Source organism: Nelusetta ayraudi, unplaced genomic scaffold, assembly GCF_046127955.1.
Source record: "Nelusetta ayraudi isolate G7.1 ecotype Tasmania unplaced genomic scaffold, CSIRO-AGI_Nayr_v1 ptg000011l, whole genome shotgun sequence".
NCBI lineage: Eukaryota > Metazoa > Chordata > Actinopteri > Tetraodontiformes > Monacanthidae > Nelusetta > Nelusetta ayraudi.
The window spans coordinates 22,661,811-22,682,195 of NW_027466061.1; the positions used below are offsets into that span (position 1 = coordinate 22,661,811).

Below are 20,385 nucleotides of genomic sequence, written 5' to 3' on the forward strand. Positions count from 1 at the left end.
CATCAAGAGAATCATGTGCGTGTGCCAATCCTGGACTACTGAACATTCTGTTGGGCTCAAATCAGGAAACCGCATGCGGAGCATCAAGTCTTTCATATGCTCTCTTTTTCTTTTCTTTTTTTACCATATTTAAGAGATTATTTTTTATGAGTTGTAAGTGTAAGAGAATGTCGATTAAATAAATGTGATGAAGTGTGGTCAGTGTCGATTTAAGTGCTTCCATGTGGAGTTTTGTATTAGTTTCATCCAGGAGGCCTAGTGAGGTGACAAAATGGCTACACATCCGTTTATACTTTCACAAACCCTGTTAATGGAGGACCTGCAGGCAGAGCACAACGCAAGCACACGTGATTCCTTCTGCAGATGACAATATTAGGTGACATAAAGATGAGTTGAACATAATTCCAAGAAGAGGAATTTAGCTTTTTAGCTTTAACTGAAATTAATGTGTGGTATGAAATATCAGTGAGGAATGTTGGTCTTGCTTTTCCTCTTTAAAAAAAAAAAGTGGTGGATGAAAGAGTCAGGGACAAACAAAGGAGTCCTCTCCTATGCCATTTCTCCTTGCCAGAAGGGGGAGCTACAGTCAAAGTTGCGATGTCACGAGGGCAGTGGTTCCCCTCTGGTTAGTGATCAGCCCTTAAAGCCAGACATCCTTTTTTTACACCCTCCTAACATGTTATGGTCCAGCAGACACAGGTGACCTTTAGAAATACATCATTATGTTCTTCACCATCATCTTCAGGTATGGAAGAGGCCTCTTACTGAGTCTACAAGCTCTAAAGAACCACGTCACCATGTCAACCTGACTTAACAACAACCTCAAGTGAAAACGTGTTTGAGTCAAAAAGGCTGTGATGTGAAAAAAAAAAAAAATTCTGGAGCTTTAACCTCATTTTTCAATCAGTATTTCTCTCATATGAGCCGTCTTAAGAGGTACATACTGTATCTTAGTGCCTTGTTTTGATTCAGCCACTGTGGTATTTTGCTAACTTTGATGAGTGCAGGAAATGAAGCAATCAAAGATATTATTGAAATGATTGTTTACCTATGCAAGGCTCAAAATAAGCAAGTTTGTTGCTCCCATGTTGCATATTAAAATTGTTACTTTAGACTTTATCTACCGTCCTACAGCAAGGACATTTATTTGGTGCTTTCACACTACAACAGTAGTGTAGGGAAAGGCAGTACAGTCCAGTACAGCCATGCACATCACAAATGAAAAGTTCTTAGGTCAAGTAAAAACCCAACATTTTCCAGCGTGTTTGAAAAGAAAAATGTTACATAATGTTGTTTTGGTTTTTTTGCCCAGAAAACAACATTAAAACCAATGGAATCTCTGTAAATTGAAGGTCTACACAGAAAGAGGAAAAAAAAAAAATCTTCTGAATAATATAATTATATATTTCCCCTTCAAGTCTGGCAGCCAAGTGTGCTTAGCCATTTATTTCCACTGGTGTCTGACAAAACAGTAGCAGGATAAATGGTTTGTCTGGCACAATGTCATTTTTTTAAGAGAAAAATATACAAATGGTAATTTATGCAGCGTTTTGGAACTCATCCTTTTCTGAGGTCCTGTCAGCCACCACACTGTCGCTGCAGGCATATCCAAGTTTAACAGTATCCCGTCTCTTTCTTATATCTACAGTGTCACTCAGGGGCAAACCTCTCTCTCTTCTTTCAATGCCACAGAGGCACAGAGGCCGAGTGGACGTTTCCCACACTGCTCTGAAACAGATTGCTTTGCGCTGTGATAAAATGACTGCAGGCTTTTCCTTAATCGACCTTTCTTTCTGGACGAGTGACTACTTTTAGCAAACTAAGCCATAAAAAGCAATATCATATATATTAAATGTAATTCAAAGGAACCGTATCTATTGCACTTAATGCCACTACTGTGCAACTGCAAATGTGATGAGCCTCATAAAATATGACCGAAACTGCAGTATAGAGTTCCTGGGTATCCAATCAAACGCTTATGATGTTTGTTCAAGAAAGTGAAAGACACAGAAAAAGACAGTTGTCAAAACCACATTTTTTCATTTTTATTTTTCAATGCTTAATACCATGGGACATGATTTTAAGAATGGAGACCTTATCTCAATCAATATTTGCCTCAGAAGGAATATAGAATTTGTATAATAATAATAATAATAATAATAATAATAATAATAATAATAATAATAATAATGTCTGCATTGGTGTTGTTGGGAAAGGAAAGGGGCATAATTGTACAAGAAGGAGGCACCTATATATCCCACGCCGGACCTGAACATTCCATGACAGGAAGTAGAAATGACAAACTGGACAGACTGACTTGAGAGGCAAACCAGCAACAGGCAACAAGGTCTTTCTGATGGGAGTTCCTTCCTTTTGTGTTTAAAAGAATTTAAAACAACATATACAAGATACCTAACATCCCATTTGTTTCCTATTAAAAACAACGGTGTGTGTTTGTGTGTGTTTGTGGGGAAGGAAAAGAAAAAAAAAAAAAAGAAAAAAAAAGAGCCTAATGATTTGACAGCCTCTTGCCCAATGGTTCACGTTTGATGCCCCTTCAATGTTGACCCATGATGACAACTGCCACAGCCCCGGCACCACACCTGTACAATCCAGCCATCAAGAAATGCAAACAAAAGGGGGATCGATCACCGCTTTGTTCACCTTTTCTCTCTCTCAGCTGTGTGTGTGTGCGTGTGTGTGTGTGTGCGTGTGTGTGTGTGTGCGCGCGTGTGCGTGTGTGTGTGTGTGTGTGCGTGGTGCAGATGCACTAACCGTGTGAGACTGTAAGAAAGGCGACACCGTCTAATGATTCTGTACAGATGTGTTCACTGTAGGCCACACTACCAATGATATGGCAAAGTCAACAGAAAGACTTCTGGGTTTTTGTTTCCAGGCCTGTTTCATTCTGGAGCCGGAGCGGAGCGGAGGGGAGGGAGGGGAGCGGAGGGGAGCGGAGGGGAGGGAGGAGGGAAAGGGTCGGGGAGGGGGGGGGAGGGGGGAGGAGTGGGAGAGGGAGGAAGTGGGGGACACGGCTGGCATGCATCTCCCCCTCCGGTCTACAAGATGAACTTCCCTAGGAAGAAGCCGATGAAGATGGCTGCTATGACGACGAGGAGGGAGGGCAGGGAGGCGGTGCTGGCTTCTCGGCCGAGGAGGCTGCTGGAGTTCGATGTCATGTGGTCGGAGCGAGGAAGCTTTCTCAGCCGGACGCTTTCCTCCTGCAACACAACCAGCAAGTCATTCTCAACCGTCTTTCAACGAGCTCTCATTAAAACCATGTTTGTCATCCTGGACACCAGCAGACTGCTCTTGAATGGATCATTTATATTATTAATAATAATAATAATAATAATAATAATAATAATAACAAGTAAATTGTCCTCAGTTTAAAGCCTCTCCTTACTTCCTGGTTATTAATCTTCCACATGTCTGGCAAGAAACAAAAACAAAGTGACCTCACAGGGTGGAGCCTGACTGGGGGTGTTGTCACTTATTGCAAGATGCATCAATGCCCTTTGTGACATCACAAATGGCAAGAACTACAACAGAAAGTATATTTCGGATAATGATATGGGACCTTTTAACCCAATGGAAGCAAGTGCAAAAAAAAGCAAGGCAGTAATAAACATTGGTTTCTAACAGACTTTGCCTTCTCACTTCTCACGTGACACCTGCAACACATTCCAGTTGAAAAAAAAAAGAATTGCTGAAGGTTAAGCAGGGACTTCAGCAAAACACACAGAGGGTGTATTAAATCCTACTAATGAACAGCACTCTGCTGTCGGGATGTCCTGTGGCTGACAAAGTAGATTGAGCGCTCGCCTCACGTCAATCTGCCAACTCGAGAGCGGCAGAAATCTATTTCATCTGCCACTAATTGGGGCAAATTCTCTGCATTCTAACATTTCTTCCTGCACGGATCCAATTCCTTTGTTTGTTTTCATCTACTGCGTCAGCTGCCTCAAATTTATGTTTTCCCCCTTTTTTCCTTCTATTAAAAAGCAGCATTCATCCATCAGGGACGGTCTCACCGCTCCTGACGCCCCAGCGGGATGTGACACTGCTTTACAGCATCTACTGTGACTGAATAAACTCTTCATCATAATTCAGAAAGACGGCATCATAAATGACATTTGAACAATTTTTTTGTGTTTACCCTAAATAAGTTTGTTTTTTTTTCCTTGCCAAGAAATTGTCAAACTGAGTTATAAAGTCTGAAAGTTGGTTGGAAAAGCCCTATGAAAAAAAATGTCATCTTTAGCCTAATGCTAGTCTGGCCTTCAGTTTCCACACAGCTAGCGATGAGAATGCCGATGTATAAAGAAACACACAATCCAGCAGGAAGATCTTCGTATTACTTTTAAGCGGGCTGTTTGTCAATAGTCAACATTAAGAAGACCTGATTATTGATTGACTGGGGGGGGTGAACCTGGTGAAAATTGTCCTGCAAGTGTAAAGGGGGAAAAAAGCACTCTTCTATTTCCCCCCTCAAGTCTTCAGCTACAGCAGTTACAGCTGCTTTGTGCTGTGCGCAGAGCTTCTGAGTACCAACCACATGCTTTGGACAACAGTGCTCAAACTATTTTAATATACTTCCCGCACTGTATCTAAAAAGTATAAATACACATTATACCAGCAATCAGTAAGAGCAACCTGCAGCAACTCTGAGCTCTTTATTCACCCTCCACCAAAATATCAAAGATCATAAGAAAATAAGATCTTCACACGTTTATGGCCTGTAAACTCAACTCAATTCGAATCAACGAGCACCAATGCGTTTCTGCTGCTGGTTTCTGAGGGATACTTGAAGGTGTAATCACGCATCACGGCGACGGTGCTTCTCCGCTCCTCTAACCTTTAACTGTCGGTTCTCCTCGGCCATCTTGCTGATCTCAGTTTGCTGCCTCTTGCACTTCTCCTGGGCCTTCTTCAGCTCCGTGTCGTCCAGGGAGGCGGAGACGGGCGCCGGGGCCGCAGACGAGTCGGGCTTGGCCGAGTTCAGCACCGGGGCCGCTTTGGTCGCCTCCACGTCATTCTGCTCGACAAGCGGGAGGACGAGAAGCAGCAATGTGAAAAGCGAGGCGAGGCGAGGTGAGGCGAGGCGAGGCGAGGGCCCGGGAGCTCGGGTGCCAGATGAAAGATGCGGGAGGAAGCGCTGGCCTGCAGAAGCGGCGTTTGATGTGGCTTTGTTTTGTGGAACGGAGTGTGTGACGCCACGGGGAAATGAAAGGCTGCGAGGGGACAAGCCTTTTCCAGAAATGGAAGAGGGCAGCGTCTCAACAAGAAGCGCGTCATGCTTTTTGTTTTCTGAAGGATGCAAATCAGGGCCAATTTTGCACTGCAGTCCGCAGTGATGTGGGGAAAGCTGACACCTTGAATGAGTGTTGAATCAGTGAATCCAAACAACATGCTTTACACAAAGGAGGAGGAGCATCTAGCAAACCTGATTCAAGGAGCATAATAATCATAATAAAAGAATATCCTTTAAACTGGTTGGGCTTGGCTGAACAAAAACCCAGGCAGCTCAACAAACACATGCGTGCCAAGAGATGACTGCAGTTCCAGGTTCACAATTCATGCATGGATTCAAGAGGTGTTTTTGGTTATTTTCAAAGAGATGGCAGTTGATGCCAAATGAATTAGATGCCAATAACATTATCACTATACTGGCTAGCTTGCTAGCTTAATCATAATGTTGTTGTTGTTTTTAAATGTTGTTTAAAAACATTTTTTTTGAGTTTTGACTTCCATTCCAGGAAAACCGCAGCTGCTCCTGACAGAGATGCTGGCTCAGCCTACATCAGCAGCAGCGGAGCTCCTGTACTTGTTGGCTAAATTTGGCCTTGGTGTCACTTCAACCTGGACCAGGAGCACCTGCGGACCTGTCCAGGCCCAAGAAACACCGGGAGTTTTTCCTCCCTGAAGCAACAACATGACTGCAGGGCGCTCTGCAGAGCTTCTCACTGGGTGACTGTTTTTACCATTTCAAACTCTAGGCAAGGTGAGGCCAATGTCAGGAACAGCTCCTCTTTCATTGCCTGTGCATGGGCAATTGCAATAAACGTAGCCAATGGTGATTTGAAAAGGGGGATTTTCCTAAGTGCAACAAGGTTTGGCTGATGAAGTCAAAGTTTCATGAGTGAAGCAGCAGCAGCAGCAGCAGCAGCATGCTACAGGGTTGTGATGGTGTTGGAGGGAAATGAGTCCATGTGAAGTGGCCTCTTACCACTTTATCGTTTTCAGAGGGCAGCTCGAAGACGCATCTCAGCTTGGAATCCATGAGATCATCGGGCTTGGTATCTTTCCACTGGCGGGGGTGAAAAACGGCCGTGTTATTTTGTCAACCTAAACTGCTAGCAGCTGGATCCCATCCACACACAGGCAGACACACACTTTAACCTACAAAACACAAAGGCAGACTTGCGCCCAAGGACACAGCACAAACAACGCATGCTATTCACAAAGAGCTGTAAATCTCTATGTTTTCCTACATAACTGCAACATTTTAGTAAGCAAATCAGATTACAATCAGAAAGAGCAAATAACACGACCCTGACTCGTAACACAACTGCTGGAGGGAATATTTGTCAATGTAAATCACAATAAAACATCAAAAGTAAATAGAAACGGAGCCATGCACACACTTCAACCACTGGCCATTAGACCTTCGCTTACAGCGCTTACAAATGGAAATCTTTGGTTGTGTGCATTTCATTAGGTCTTTGCTGCCCTCTAGTGGCCATCAAAGACATACACCTATTTCTTCTAAAGATTCCTGTGGTCAAAAACTAACCAGAGCTGAAAAGGAATCAACTCTTTTTCAGATAGTGTCTGGACTGTAAGGCCAATATGCATCATTTACAGCAATCTATTGGCATAAATATACATACAAACACACTGACATGAACTTAGTTATTTAAAGTCCTATGCAGTTAAGTGTTAACAGCTGGCATTTTAACTTGGACAGCATGTGGGCTTGCAGAGAGAAAGGCTTGCAGCATCAACAGGCCCAGACAGTGGATCTACTCCTGCTTTTAGGACTCCACACTGACATCACAGCTGGTGGAACACGTGAGCTCCACTGGGCATCAAACATTCCGACAGGTTATACATACAAGAGAAAAAATATTGTTGTAACGATGCAACAGCCACTGGTTTTCTGCAGTCTGCCGATCTGATTGCAAATTGCAGGGCAGGCATCTTGTACATGTTGCTTTTCTTTACCATTAGATCTTAGGCACAGGGTCTTCAAAGAGTCAACGGCTTCAGTTTGTGCAACACGTGCAGCACGAAGGGCAACAGGAAGAAAATCGTCACTCACCAATGAGTCCATGTCAGAAACATTTGGGGGGGCAAATAATGTCTGCACCATGAACTTGTGTTTACTTTTCTCGTTGGGGTCGTAGTCGAAGGGCTGGAGCATAACTGCCGAGCAGAAACACAGCACGTTCAAACACCAGCAGAGGAACTTCAGTCTACACAGAACACGTTCATCGTTACACCCTGCACAAACAACGACTCTTGGTTCCAAAACACCGCGTCCACACAAAAAACAACCTTCAAAAAGAAATGAACCAAAGTGTTTGAAGTGCTCTTGGAGACTTGCACGCTGGCAAATCAAATTTACGCATGAACTCTGCAGCGTGCTCTTTTATGTCACGGTTTGTCTTTTCTTCCTAATTGCTGAATTCCGACATGTCGGCCTCTAAATTTGGGGGGAGCGTTTACACGACTCAACACTGGTGTTCAGTGCCTCATTTGTCTTATTATCCCCTTAAAGTGGACGGCGCCACACGGCATGAATGGAAAACAGTGTGAGAAAGAAGAAGTGGAGCGCATGGGAAACCCCCACGGTCCCACCTGAAGGGCTTCACGCTCCCAGTTCTCCCAAGCAGCCCAGTGACAAGACTTGCTGTCAGTCTGCCTCGGGGCAACTGTGGCTGCGTATGGAGTCCACCGCCACCAGGGGGATCGCGCTGCGAGTGCGTAGTATTATTATTATTATTATTATTATTAGAAGATACATTCTGAGCTCTGACCAGAATGCTCCAATCTTATCAAATATTGAAAAATATTTCATCTTTCAGTGCCAGATTCCAACTATGCAAGGAAGTCAATGACAGGCTGCGCGAGTACGTGCAATGATCCCTGAAGGTGCGAAGGCGCTGGCGATTGGCTGTCACGCTGCAGGGAACTCAACTGAAGACACTGAAGGCTTTCTCAGCTGGTGGGTCAAGGTTTCGTGGGCCGTTTCTACAGAGACAAACTTGCTGGCCATTTATTCTGCAGGACACACACTTCACTTATTTCAATGATTGATTTACCAGACATAAAAGAGCGAGCTGTCGTTTTCTGATTGTTCTGGAATGAATGTGGCTCTCCACTTCATTCTGAGATAGACGAGGTGGCTCCTGAGACTCCTCCAGTTGAGAACCGCTGCTCTAAAACATCTGGCACGGTTCCGTCGTCAACGCCGCCATCGTGTCAAACACGGTTTAGAATGCTGGCCGGGCGCTAGCGGGTGCGCTAAATGAGAAGGAGAGGAGGGAGTGAATTGAAAGCCTTGGACGTACCGGAGATAATGACGGTGGCTCCAGGATCGATGACGCCGCTGTTTGGTCGTACACAGTACCGGCGCGGCGCGGTGGTCTTCACTTTGAAGCACACTCTTCTGTCAGAGGGGTTCTTCAGTTTAAGGTTAGTGGTGACAACATCTGTGAAAGGACCTGGTGGACACAAGAGGGCAAAACAACTTCAGTTCACACTCATTTCCCATTGAGAGTTTCAATTTAAAGGCACGGCTTCCCCTTCTTCTTTTTTTTTTGTTGCAAAATTGCAAGCGTACAGTGAGGCTGCAGACTTGGGAGAAATTAGCCGAGCAACACTCATAGGCAACTCAATTAGGTCCATGTGATTAAGACAAAATCGAGTTAACTTTCTGGATTGGAGTTCAATTGTGACGAGCTCAACAGGCCGAGTGGAGACTTCTGAGAGTGGAGTCGCACCTCCAACAACTGCACCACCACTCAAGCAGCAGTTCCAGCCGTCACAGTTAGTCAACCCAAGTGCAGTCCACTGTAGGGACCCAACTCTTGCTGATCCACCTGCTGATATGGTGGCTGTGCACTGCAGCCCACGTGATGCGTCTGCAGAGGAAGAGGAGCGACCACTTCAGCTGGCGCTCCTCTTCCTCTGCCACTCGTCGTCGCTTTGATACTGCAAGCCGTTGTTCCGTTGTCTTCAGCGCGTGGCGCCGTTTTCTCTGTCCCCGCATCCTTCACTCTCATTGGCTATCGGTTTGGAGTTGGATTGGTGACGAGTGCAAACCACCGAATGACCCAATTGTCACCCTAGTGCCAACATAGTAGAATAGAATAGAATAGAATAGAATAGAACACCTTTATTTATCAAACCTTGTGGACATTTGCATTATTACAGCAGCGTGTAGCAGTGCAACAGAGGAAAAAAATGATATGAATTAAAAAGAAATGAAAAAAAAAACAATTTCTAGAGTAAGACAGTACGCTAGTTACATTCATATGGTCGGCTCCATTTTGTTTTTGTTTTTCACAAATCATTTACATTACATTGAAATATCAAGAAGTGTTTTATTTGACCTGTAGTGAAATGCTGAAGTTTACCAATGTTTTTAGGCTGATAGCACAACATAAACATTTTACTCTTGTGTATCCTTTTTCTTTTCTTTTTTTTTTTTTTTTTAATCACAGCAGCATTACAAACAATTTGCATATGTTGTGTCCAAAACTGATGAAGTGCATTACAACCTCCAGGGCGTCCTGGGCATGGACTCAGCTGTTATGCACAGCCGGTGTCAGCAGGCAACAGGGCCGATCACCTGAGCCCGTTACCGCTAACTTCATTTTGATGTCCCGTGTTGGTGTTTACAGAGAGAGAGAGAGAGAGAGAGAGAATGAGGAAGGCGACGTCGCACCACACCCACTTCATGTATTCAGAGATCAGAAGTTGCCATCTTATGACCGAGCTTCCCTCAAATTAAGACCCTTAACCTCGGTCAGCACCGTCCAGCCTTCGAGGCCAAAGACCTGTCAAAAACAGGCCGGCTCAAAGGGAAGAAAAACTCAATCCCAAAATTGGGTCCGAGTGGGATGGCAACTCATGACCCGCCAGAGATGGGCGATAAGTTCAACTGAGCAAACAGCTCCGTGTCCCACTTGATTTGATTTCTGCTGCGATGGTGTTTTTCATAGAAAATGGTGAAATTTTGTATTGTCATGTCATGATGAAGCGACCGTGCGTTTCCATTGTACAATGCCAGTGTTGGATTGTGAAGTGTCCGGGATTGTTGGACGCTACTGTTAAACGGTGAAGTAGCCTTTCTTTGCCCTCTGCTAGCTTCACTCCAAGTCACTCACTTTCCTACAGCTGGGAAATTTGCTGTTACTAATCATACATTCCACATCATCTGTCACACCTCAGCGTGTACAAAGCAACAAAATCAATTGATGGTTTTTTTTTTATATATACGTGTTTACTCAAGGAAAATTGGCAGCAAGGAGCAAACATGTGTGACAGCTGGCCATGAACACAAGGAAACCTGTGTGGAATAATACTGGAAACAAGCTAGCTAGAGGACCTGCTGAGGCCTGAGCACAAACTCTGAATCACTGAAGCTCAGTCATCTTGAAAAGTAACTGCTGGGGGGGATGTGCGGGGTCTTGAGGGGGTCTTTATGAGTGGGCTGCGTTAAGACAGACATCATCAGCATCATTCTTCAGCAATGATGCAGTGTTGTTGAACATACTGGACTCAGGATTTAACACTGGGAAGAGCGTCAAGCCGCTCAAAGTGCGTCCTCCAACCTTGTTTACAAACACTGGGCAGTGCAAATGGCCTTTCAAGCAGAAAGGCAAGCGGTGTGAATAGAGCCCCTTCTCAGTGGCCGTGGCCTCTGTCCATCTGCTGGGAAGCCTGAACATTGCAATGTTCTTCCGCTAAGCGGAGATTTTACAGCTTGGCTGTAAAGCAGAGTTCACAATGCTGAGATTCAGCCTACCTCCACGTTGGTGCTCAGCGAGATAAGAAGCTATGCATGACCAGATTGGAGAGGCCCCGCCCACACAACACGCAGCGTTACACTGCTTTCAACACAGGTCAAGTCACCAGGCATTTTAGTTTTTTTCAAAGGGGGGGGGTAGGGCAAGATCTACATCCCATACTGTGGATTTCCACAATACCTGTTAGTAGAGTAAACTGCTAATTGTCGTAGGCCTGCAATGCTTAGTCGACATAATCGATTACGTGGACAACACAAATTCATCAATGTGAAAATTGAAGCGGTGACGCATGGTGTTATTGTTGCAAATTGCTGATTGATAAAATCACACTGCGGCCGCTCTGTGAAGCTCACCTAGCGTTCCAGGGTGGCGCGCTAGCTGCAAACTCTGTGAAGCTCACCTCGCGTTCCAGGGTGGCGCGCTAGCTGCAAACTCTGTGAAGCTCACCTCGCGTTCCAGGGTGGCGCGCTAGCTGCAAACTCTGTGAAGCTCACCTCGCGTTCCAGGGTGGCACGCTAGCTGCAAACTCTGTGAAGCTCACCTCGCGTTCCAGGGTGGCGCGCTAGCTGCAAACTCTGTGAAGCTCACCTCGCGTTCCAGGGTGGCACGCTAGCTGCAAACTCTGTGAAGCTCACCTCGCGTTCCAGGGTGGCGCGCTAGCTGCAAACTCTGTGAAGCTCACCTCGCGTTCCAGGGTGGCACTCCGGCGATACGCAAACTCCTTGAACGCCGACACCCCGGAGTCGCCGTATCATCACGCACCGCAGAGAGGAGTTCACCGATAACATCAAGGATAAATATTTCATAGTTATGTTTTGAATTACACGCTTACTTGTTCACTAATCATCAGCCTGTGAGTACATAATATGTTTATTGGCACGTCGGAAAATCATGGAACAAGCTAGCTTAGCGAACAATAGTTGACTGAGGTAGATGCTACTTTACAGCAGTATTTAGTGAATTACAGCCACTGTCAATACGAGCGTTTATAATGAACGGTGACTCTTTCACTTATCACTTATCAGCCGTTTTACTTGGGGCATATGAACACTATATTTAGCTTGTAAGAAATCCGTTTAAGGTATTTAATAGGGCTGTCCCGATCCGATATTGATATCGGTCCGATATCGGCCAAAAAAGGAATATGGGATTATATCGGACGTCATCTTAAGTCTCCGATATTAACACTCCGATAGAAAGCAGTCCATTCTACTCCGGCGAAAAAGGAATCTCCACACCATGCTGGGACTGCAGAAAGTGGAGATGGAGGAGTCGGGGTCATCACGAGCTTAGTTAACTGACAATATTGTTTGGTTGGTTTTTTTGTTCCTGCTCTCAGTTGTTTTCAGAATATACGAGCAGTAAACTTGTTCATTTGTTTTGAATGGTTTGCACTATAAGTTATTTGGGTCGTCGTTCACGGCCCCCTGATTGATTTTTTAATTTGTTTTTTCTATTCCGCAGTTTTTTTTAATAATTGTTAATAATAAGTGGTACGTTCTCCAATACAACTGTTTTGACTCTTATTCTCTGTTTGAGTAACATCACTTGATGCTGCCTTTTCTAACACTCCACACTACAGAATAAATAATCAAAGTATGTTTCACTTGTAGCATGCTGATATCGGATTGATATCGGTATCGGCCGATATTCAAGGTTGAAATATCGGTATCGTATCGGAAGTGAAAATATAGTATTGGGACAGCCCTAGTATTTAACTGTGATCAATATTGCATACAACCTTTACATTGTAAATGAATGTACCTGTGATATTCTATGTTGCAAAATATAACAACCATGTCATGGGAAAATGCTTTGTGTGTCATTATTTTGACATATTTGTTTAAAAATGTATGCAGTCAGGTGTGAAGATTTTAGCAAGTTAAGTTTAACAGAAGAAGTTAAACCTAACTTGGTTCTCCTCAACATTGGTGGTGAAAATAAAGAATATAAAGGTGAATAATAGACTCATCAAAAAAAACTGATAGGTGAGTTGACAACAAAAACGATTGTCAGTTGCAGCCCTAAACGCTCGTGGCTGCGGCTACACACAATTCTCCTGCAGCGCGGACGTGCTTTGGAGATATATTTTCCCAACAACTCATTTAGTTTCACGGGAAGTCATGAGGATTTTATTTCCACAGTAGGCAGCGGTGCTCTGGGCTGTGCCAGGGCACCGCTGCCTCTCTCTCCTGGAGGACAGGGGATGCATTTGCAGATGAACAAAGTCTAATGCAGCTGGAGGCGGCTCGCAGTGTCAGAAACACAGCATTAAAGGATTAAAAAAAACAAACACCTGCATCGTTCCAGCTGCAACTGTCTCTCCCAGCAGCGTCAACACTCTGAACGAGGCCGTCCACCTTGTGACTGCGCCTGTCTTTCCACTTTGGAGACTCTTACACCGACCTTCATTCATTTGCAGTCTGTGAGCATATGATTTTTTTCTTTTTTTTTTTTTTATAATTTTTACCTTGAATTTATTTTTTACATATGTGGCATCAGCCGCCTGCACTCTTCAGCCCAGGTGTGGACAAAGTGTTTGGCTGGCAGCAGATGGAAGGAGTGTCTTGGTGAGCCGCCTCATAGGAGGAGAAAAGAGATCATGGTACATGTAGAAAATACTGGATGTGCTTTAATGTCTGCTGAAAATGCAAACAAAAACGCAAACTACAACACAATGAGTGTCTTTGAAGGCCCACAGTATTAAAACCTTTATTGAAAACACTTAGAAAACACTGAATGATGAAATGCATCCATTTCATGACTTACTTACAGTTAATAGAAGAGTTCAAGTTGGGCGGGCCGAGTGAAAAAGCTCAGAGGCCTGCAGTTTGCCCACGCCTGCATTAGCAACATTTAAGAGGACACCAACTATTTGACCTCTGGGGTCAAGGGCCCAGAACCTGAACCCGGGCCTCCAGTGTGAAAACGTCCCGCACGTCCTCCAGTCTTTCATACCATTATTCTCCTTGTCATGCAGTGGTATAAACACAGTTTATTTAAAAGCAATATAAATAATGCAAACAACCAGAAGATTGTGACTGACTGCTTGAGGCATTTCTGCCACTCACACATCACTCATGAATCCATCACAATGAGGGAGATGATGAAGAGCCTTGCAATGAGACTGTGAGATTGGAGGAACGACCCGGGGAATTGTGAAACGTCAACCAGTAATTCCCGACAACAAATACCTGTTGGAGCGCCGGCTCCTCCAGTCGGGCTCACTGCCGGCACGGCCAAAACCCAGACTGAACACCGTGAACGCCTGGAGAGCTGCACGAGGAAATAAACAAAACAACACAGCCGCACAGTTTGCATGCAGAGCCCAAACTCGGAGACGACCCCTCTGCTCCAGCAGCATTAGCGCCCTCGCATCTTATTGCACGTATGCCAAGTTAAGGCTCCCCCGGGCCGGTCCGCTCCTAAAAATAGCAGCCGAGGAAAGGAGGGCTGCCACCTGCAGCCCGCCGGAGGAATCCCAGCCGAGGCTCCAAAACAGGCCGCTTCTCACAGACACGCCCACCAACTGAGCTTGGCCCCTGCCACTGGACAGGAGTGGCGGTGGTCCTCTGCTTCCTGCCCGCATCACTTCTCACAAAGACAAAACAAAGCCTCTTCTTTCCTTCATCGCTCACTCTCTACAGCCGGCATGGGCAAACTACGGCCAGACGATAATCATGTTTGTTTTTTCTGGGAGGCTGTTTAGCCTCACCGTCCTGCCAGAAGTGTGTATTTAAGCTGATGGTCCAAAATGTAAATCCTGTGACCGGTCAGAAGAAGTCTAATCAAATCTACATTTCTTCATCTGGCGACACGTCAGCAATGCAAGAGTGAATGTTGAAAACAGCCGACACGCCGACTGACGGACATACATTGATTAAATGTTATAAGTAAAGTTTGTTTGGTTCAACTGTTGAACCCTTCTGCTACACTTGTGTGTTCACAACAAACTGGCGGGGCAGAGCAGTGCAGTCAGAGATCGACCAACTTTTTATTATTTGTCTGTATTATAATATCTCTCAAGGGTCACCGCCAGCAGGGCGTCCACCGCTAGTGTCAGCACGACAACCTGCCACGTTTCAGCTGAGGAATATCATCAATCCTTGCAATGAGGATATTCCAGATAAAGATGTATATCACACATGAAACATGTATGTACTAGGAGGTTCAAAAATTGATAACCATAACAAGACCTCCTCATCCGATTCTTCAGTGCCAAGCCATTTTATCTAAAGTCTGTGGGAATATGGGGTGGGCGGTTGTCTGTGTGCGTTGGTGGGGAGGGGTGGGTCCGTATGGGGTGAGGGGAGGGTCAGTGGAGTTTTTTATTTTTACTATTATGATTGTTGTTCTTATTATTATTATTATTATTATTATCTTTCTTTGTTTTGCTTTGTTTTGTTTTGTTTTATTTTGTTAAGCACTGTGGGTTGCACATGTTGTGTATGAGCAGTGCCATACAAATAAAGTTTATTATTATTATTATTATTAAGACATTTAGTCAACTGGTTCACAGATTCAGAAGCTGCTTGTACAATGATCTGAGGGCCACGTGACACACATTATTCAACTGTTGAACAGTGCAAACGTCACGCTTGCAGAGGTCTCCTTTAAATGCACAAAGCAGTGTGGTGTTGCGATGTCATGTTTTTCAGAAGGAGTTGATTAACTGCAGTCTACCTGTAAATGTCATTGAAAGGCATCGTCTACCCAACGGCTGAGCAGCTTTCAATTCAAACTCTGTTAAGCACAATAACAACATCTTCTTAATTAATCAATTTGATTAGTGAAGGAGAACAAAAATAAGAGGCTTGGGACGGAGGTGTGTGTGTGTGGGGGGGGGGGGGGGGGGGGGTTCGATTGCATACATTGAGGCGACCTGTTAGTTGAACACTGTGGTGGTGGGGTCAGATTAAGGCTGTAAACAGAGTACGGCACAAGCCTGAACCATTCAGAGAAACAAATACACAAGACACCTATTCAGCCTTAGGTGGAGGGGATATAACACAAAAGCTGACAAATATGTTGCTAGGTATGGGAACTGCTGTGTGTGTGTGTGTGTGTGTGTGTGTGTGTGTGTGTGTGTGTGTGTGTGTGTGTGTGTTTTAACAACCCAGTCAGGCTACAGCAGCTCAACACTAAGTCATAGCTAGTCCTGACTCACAACCAGCCTCTTTGCATTAGCATGACAACAGGCTGCATGTAGAGCTTTAACGAGCAACAACACCACAAGGGTTCATTCATAATCCACTAGTATGCAAATAAACTAATCCACCACACCAAGCACCACTGAACCGACTGTCATACGTTCAAAATAGAACTGTACATCAGGTTTATGCAACATTAGCACATGGAGGTGCGTTGCTCTGGCGGCGAAATATGGATTCAACTGCTAGCAGTTCTCTAGTTTCCACCGCTTGTAAATGTTGACTTGGCATAACAGCAGCTGACATGCGGATGTCGCAGCGTAAAATAAAAAAATCTGATATGTGAACGTCTCTGCCAAAAGGGGGGGGAAGACTACGGCAGCGTTTGCGAACACAGTAAACGGGTAGTTTGCGTGTCGGAACGTCGTCGCCAGGTACCAACTTTTGCACTAGCAAGCTAGCCCAAGTCATCCTTAGCCGACGCTTGACTGACACATCACTGAACCTTATCGCCGCCACAAACCAAATCACTGGCGACCGCACTGTGTGCACTACTGCTGGCTACCCCGTGTTTGTAGTTCGGCCGTGCACACGCTGAATCAAAATTCAAACTAGCTCGGTTACGGAGACTATTGAGAAGCGAAGTGAGACGCGAGACTGATGAAATTGGGTGTGCGGGGCGGCGGATAAAGTTTGTCATTCCGACAGTCACTTCTCCAGCCCTGCGGCGTGACAACAGGTCGGTCGGTCGGTCGGTGTAGCCGCTTCACGCCACACCCGTCGGCTGTAAAGTTTGTTTTTCTTTCATTTGCTCCAGGCTGAACGAGGCAACGAGCCCCCCGAGCCAACTGTTTGCAGTAGCTAGCGCTGAAAGGGACACCACAACAACCAGCAGCTCGGTGTTGCTGCAAAAAAAAAAAAAGTACCAGAGCACCGGAGAATACGGCGCTCTTTATACATTTTAATGACGTCGGACGTCAACCCCGGTCTCCCCACGGCTATACGAGGCGCTGTCACTGAAGCTGGTCGCCGGTGGCAGGCGGCAGAGATGCACCGAACGCCGGCTATCCACGTCACTACAGCGCGAGGCGAGGCTAGCCTAGCGCGGGCTGGGGGCCCGTCTTTCGCCGTGGCTAACTTAAAATGGCGGTGGAGCGCTACGCTAGCTGGCTAGCAACGAAATTCGCTTGAGGGAGTGGGACATTTTCCCAAGACAGTCATTCATTCGACACAGGTACGCGTCCGCCCGGCACGTCGAGGGGCTACGCGGTCGCCTACCTTTGAATTTGAGGTCGGTGGGAGGGTCGAGGATGAGAACTTGATCCAACTTTGACATTTTTTAGCCGAGGGGATGCGCCGCTTTTCGGTATCTGGGAGTGACTGACAAGTGGAAATCCAAGATCCTCTCTCTCTCTCTCTCTCTCGCTCGCTCACCCTCTCTCTCTCTCTCTCTCTCACTCCACCACCACCGGCTGCTGCTGCTGCTGCTGCTGCTGACGGTGCCCTGCGAGCATGTGGCGCGGGCATGTGCCTACAAATACCTGAACGCGCCAGCCAGCGCACGAGCCTGTTGCGCGCCCTCGTGACTCCGTAACTGATGAAATTATGGCGTTGGAACAGAAAAAGTGGTTTATGTCGCCACGGAAAACTCACGTAAACACAGTTGGGGGGGGGGGGCACTCGTGGATGAAACTGGTTGTTGTTTAGTTTCCTGTAGCTCCACGTGATTGTAGACACGGCAAATAGAAAAGCACAACATCGTGTTTCATATTGTATCATATCAGATTGTACGACTTTTTCCCCATTTAAAAATAACTGTATCAGAACTTGGTCAGCAACTATGTAGGCATTCTCACCGATATTGAAAGTGTTTCGTTTTGTGTGCGTGCGCGCGCGTGTGTGTGTGTGTGTGTGTGCGCGTGTGCGTGTGTGTGTTTTAATGATGCAGAATAAACTGAACTCCACACACAGGACCGCAAGGAACTTGGACCCCATAAAAAAAAATAAAAACCAGGTGGGCCCCACAGCATCAGTGCTGTTTGTTCCCTATATGCTGACGATACAGCACTTAACCATTCAGCTCTTCCCCTGGGGGTTGGGGGGGGGGGGGGTGATCCAACCCTGTCCTCAGCATCCTCTTGTCTCACACCAGCTAAGCTCTTGTCCTCCATCACTGCCATCACTGCATCCTGATCTCCTCTCCTCTCTGGTCTTCCTCTTGGCCTCCTTCTACTTTCAAGTTCACTGTCCCCCCTCTACATGTCCAGTCTCAGTCTGGCCTCTCTGGATTGAACTCCAAAACATGGAGGAAAAATATAATGTGATATTCTGCTGCTTTAGATTTCAGCATTTGTTTTTGCCAGCTTCGATGAGAAATGGGCAATACATTCTTTTGCTCATCATATTTTTAATTGAACCAAGTATTGGCAAAAAAAAATAAAAAATACTCTTAACGATATAGCATGTGGTAATGAGACAGCTGATGGCGCTGTCCTTCCCCTCCTCCTCCACTTTACCCACACACGCTTCTGGCTCTGTGTGATATGCGTCTAATCATTTGGAATAATTCCACAATAACCATGATAACTCGCCTTTAACACGTCGAGTCATAAAACAGAACTACAGTAATGCTGAGACCATTCATCCATCCATCCATCTTCTATACCTGCTTATTCCTATTCAGGGTGACGGGGGTCTGCTGGAGCCTCTCCCAGCTGTCATAGGGCGAAGGCAGGGTGACACCCTGGACAAGTGGCCAGTTCATCGCAGGGCCACATAGAAACAAACAACCAACCATTCATACTCACATGCACACCTACGGACAATTTAGAATGTTCAATTGACCTCACATGCATGTTTTTGGGGTGTGGGAGGAAGCCGGAGAACCCGGAGAGAACCCACGCAGACACAGGGAGAACATGCAAACTCCACACAGAAAGGTCCCAGGCCCCGGAATCGAACCCACGACCTTCTTGCTGTGAGGCGGCAGCGCCAACCACTGCGCCACCGTGTCGCCCCATGCTGAGAGCCATATGCTTATTGGTACAGTTAAAACTACACTCCTTTTTTACGAGGATGTGTTTGATATTGGAGCGAACTGAGTGCTGACTGCAAAGTCCGACATCTCAGGAACGGCCGATCGGACGGCGACCGAGCAAAATGAGCCAATCTGTAGCGCATGACATCTCCCGAAATTGAATAAACAAACACCATATCAGCACTGGACAGTTGCTGCTAACGTTATATTTGATTACGGCAATTGATTGGCGTGGCTTTAAAGCTGTGGATATGACACACATGGTGACCGGAACTCGTGTAATAACTTTGATTGCATAACCCGTTATTCAATGTGTGTAAAAATCGGGTCAATCTGATAATTTTGCAGTTTTCCGTTTCACTTCTTAAGCACTGTACGTATGTCAGGCAGTGGGATTGGCAAAAAAAAAAAGGGTGAGATTTACCAGCTGGTCTTCTTTGAGGTCTAGTATGTAACATTTCTTCTCGTGAAAAAGTTAGAACCCACCCTGTAAACAAATCAATATCCATCAATATATTATGCCCGCCCGTTGCCATGCTGTCACGTTATTAGTGATGAATTGCAATTAGACTGCTAAAGCGATTGCCACAGAAAGCAGATGACTCCAGTCTCATGTTGCAAACATTTTTTTTCCCTCCCCACATCAGCATAAATCTAAGAAAGGCCACTCCAGCAACAAGTCCTCCTTCCTCAAAAGTAAACCTGCACTTTAAGTAAATATAAATGCAAAGTGATAACAAAGAAAAACATGTCGGTTGTTTTTTTTTTTTGTGACATTAAATTCAAGTCTTAAGACTGTATCTTTATTTCAGGTCACATGGCCATGTGAGCTGTGGTTGACAATTGCTCCTCCTCCCAACTGTCACACACTATTTTCTTTAAACACAGCACAACTGCCGCTTTTCTCATGAAATTCAATTAGTAAGACTTAACGAGGGGAAAGTTACCTGGCTCGCATTCTCCCAGGCCCAGGCTGAGCCCAGCAGAGTGAGCAACCAGCAGCCATCATATTTATTCTGCAGTTTTATCACTTTCCCATCTTTGAATGACAGATGTTAGCACTGTGTGTGTTTGGATTGCAGGCATCCGCGCTGACGCCTTTCAAAAATATTTTGAAGGGCACAGGCGTTGGCGTGAGCAAGCGTGAGTAAACAAGATA

General features: G+C 45.5%; 1 protein-coding gene across 1 annotated transcript; it reads right to left on the reverse strand.

Annotated features, from left to right (window-relative positions):
- Positions 1-2,030: 2,030 nt before the first annotated feature.
- Positions 2,031-17,714, reverse strand: vapal (VAMP (vesicle-associated membrane protein)-associated protein A, like). The gene is made up of 6 exons (XM_076019687.1): positions 17,468-17,714; positions 8,577-8,729; positions 7,325-7,428; positions 6,230-6,310; positions 4,859-5,038; positions 2,031-3,221 (listed from the first exon to the last, which is right to left on the reverse strand). The coding sequence occupies exons 1-6, from the start codon at positions 17,523-17,525 to the stop codon at positions 3,060-3,062; spliced, it is 738 nt and encodes a 245-aa protein (XP_075875802.1). The 5' UTR covers positions 17,526-17,714; the 3' UTR covers positions 2,031-3,059.
- Positions 17,715-20,385: the final 2,671 nt, after the last annotated feature.

Coding starts and splice junctions, on each gene's coding strand:
- vapal (XM_076019687.1), bottom strand. CDS start 17,525: ATGTCAAAGTTGGATCAAGTTCTCATCCTCGACCCTCCCACCGACCTC. Junction 6,311..7,324: donor TTTCTGACATGGACTCATTG/GTGAGTGACGAT, acceptor CACCCCCGCCAG/TGGAAAGATACCAAGCCCGA. Junction 3,222..4,858: donor AGGAGAACCGACAGTTAAAG/GTTAGAGGAGCG, acceptor GTTGTGTTGCAG/GAGGAAAGCGTCCGGCTGAG.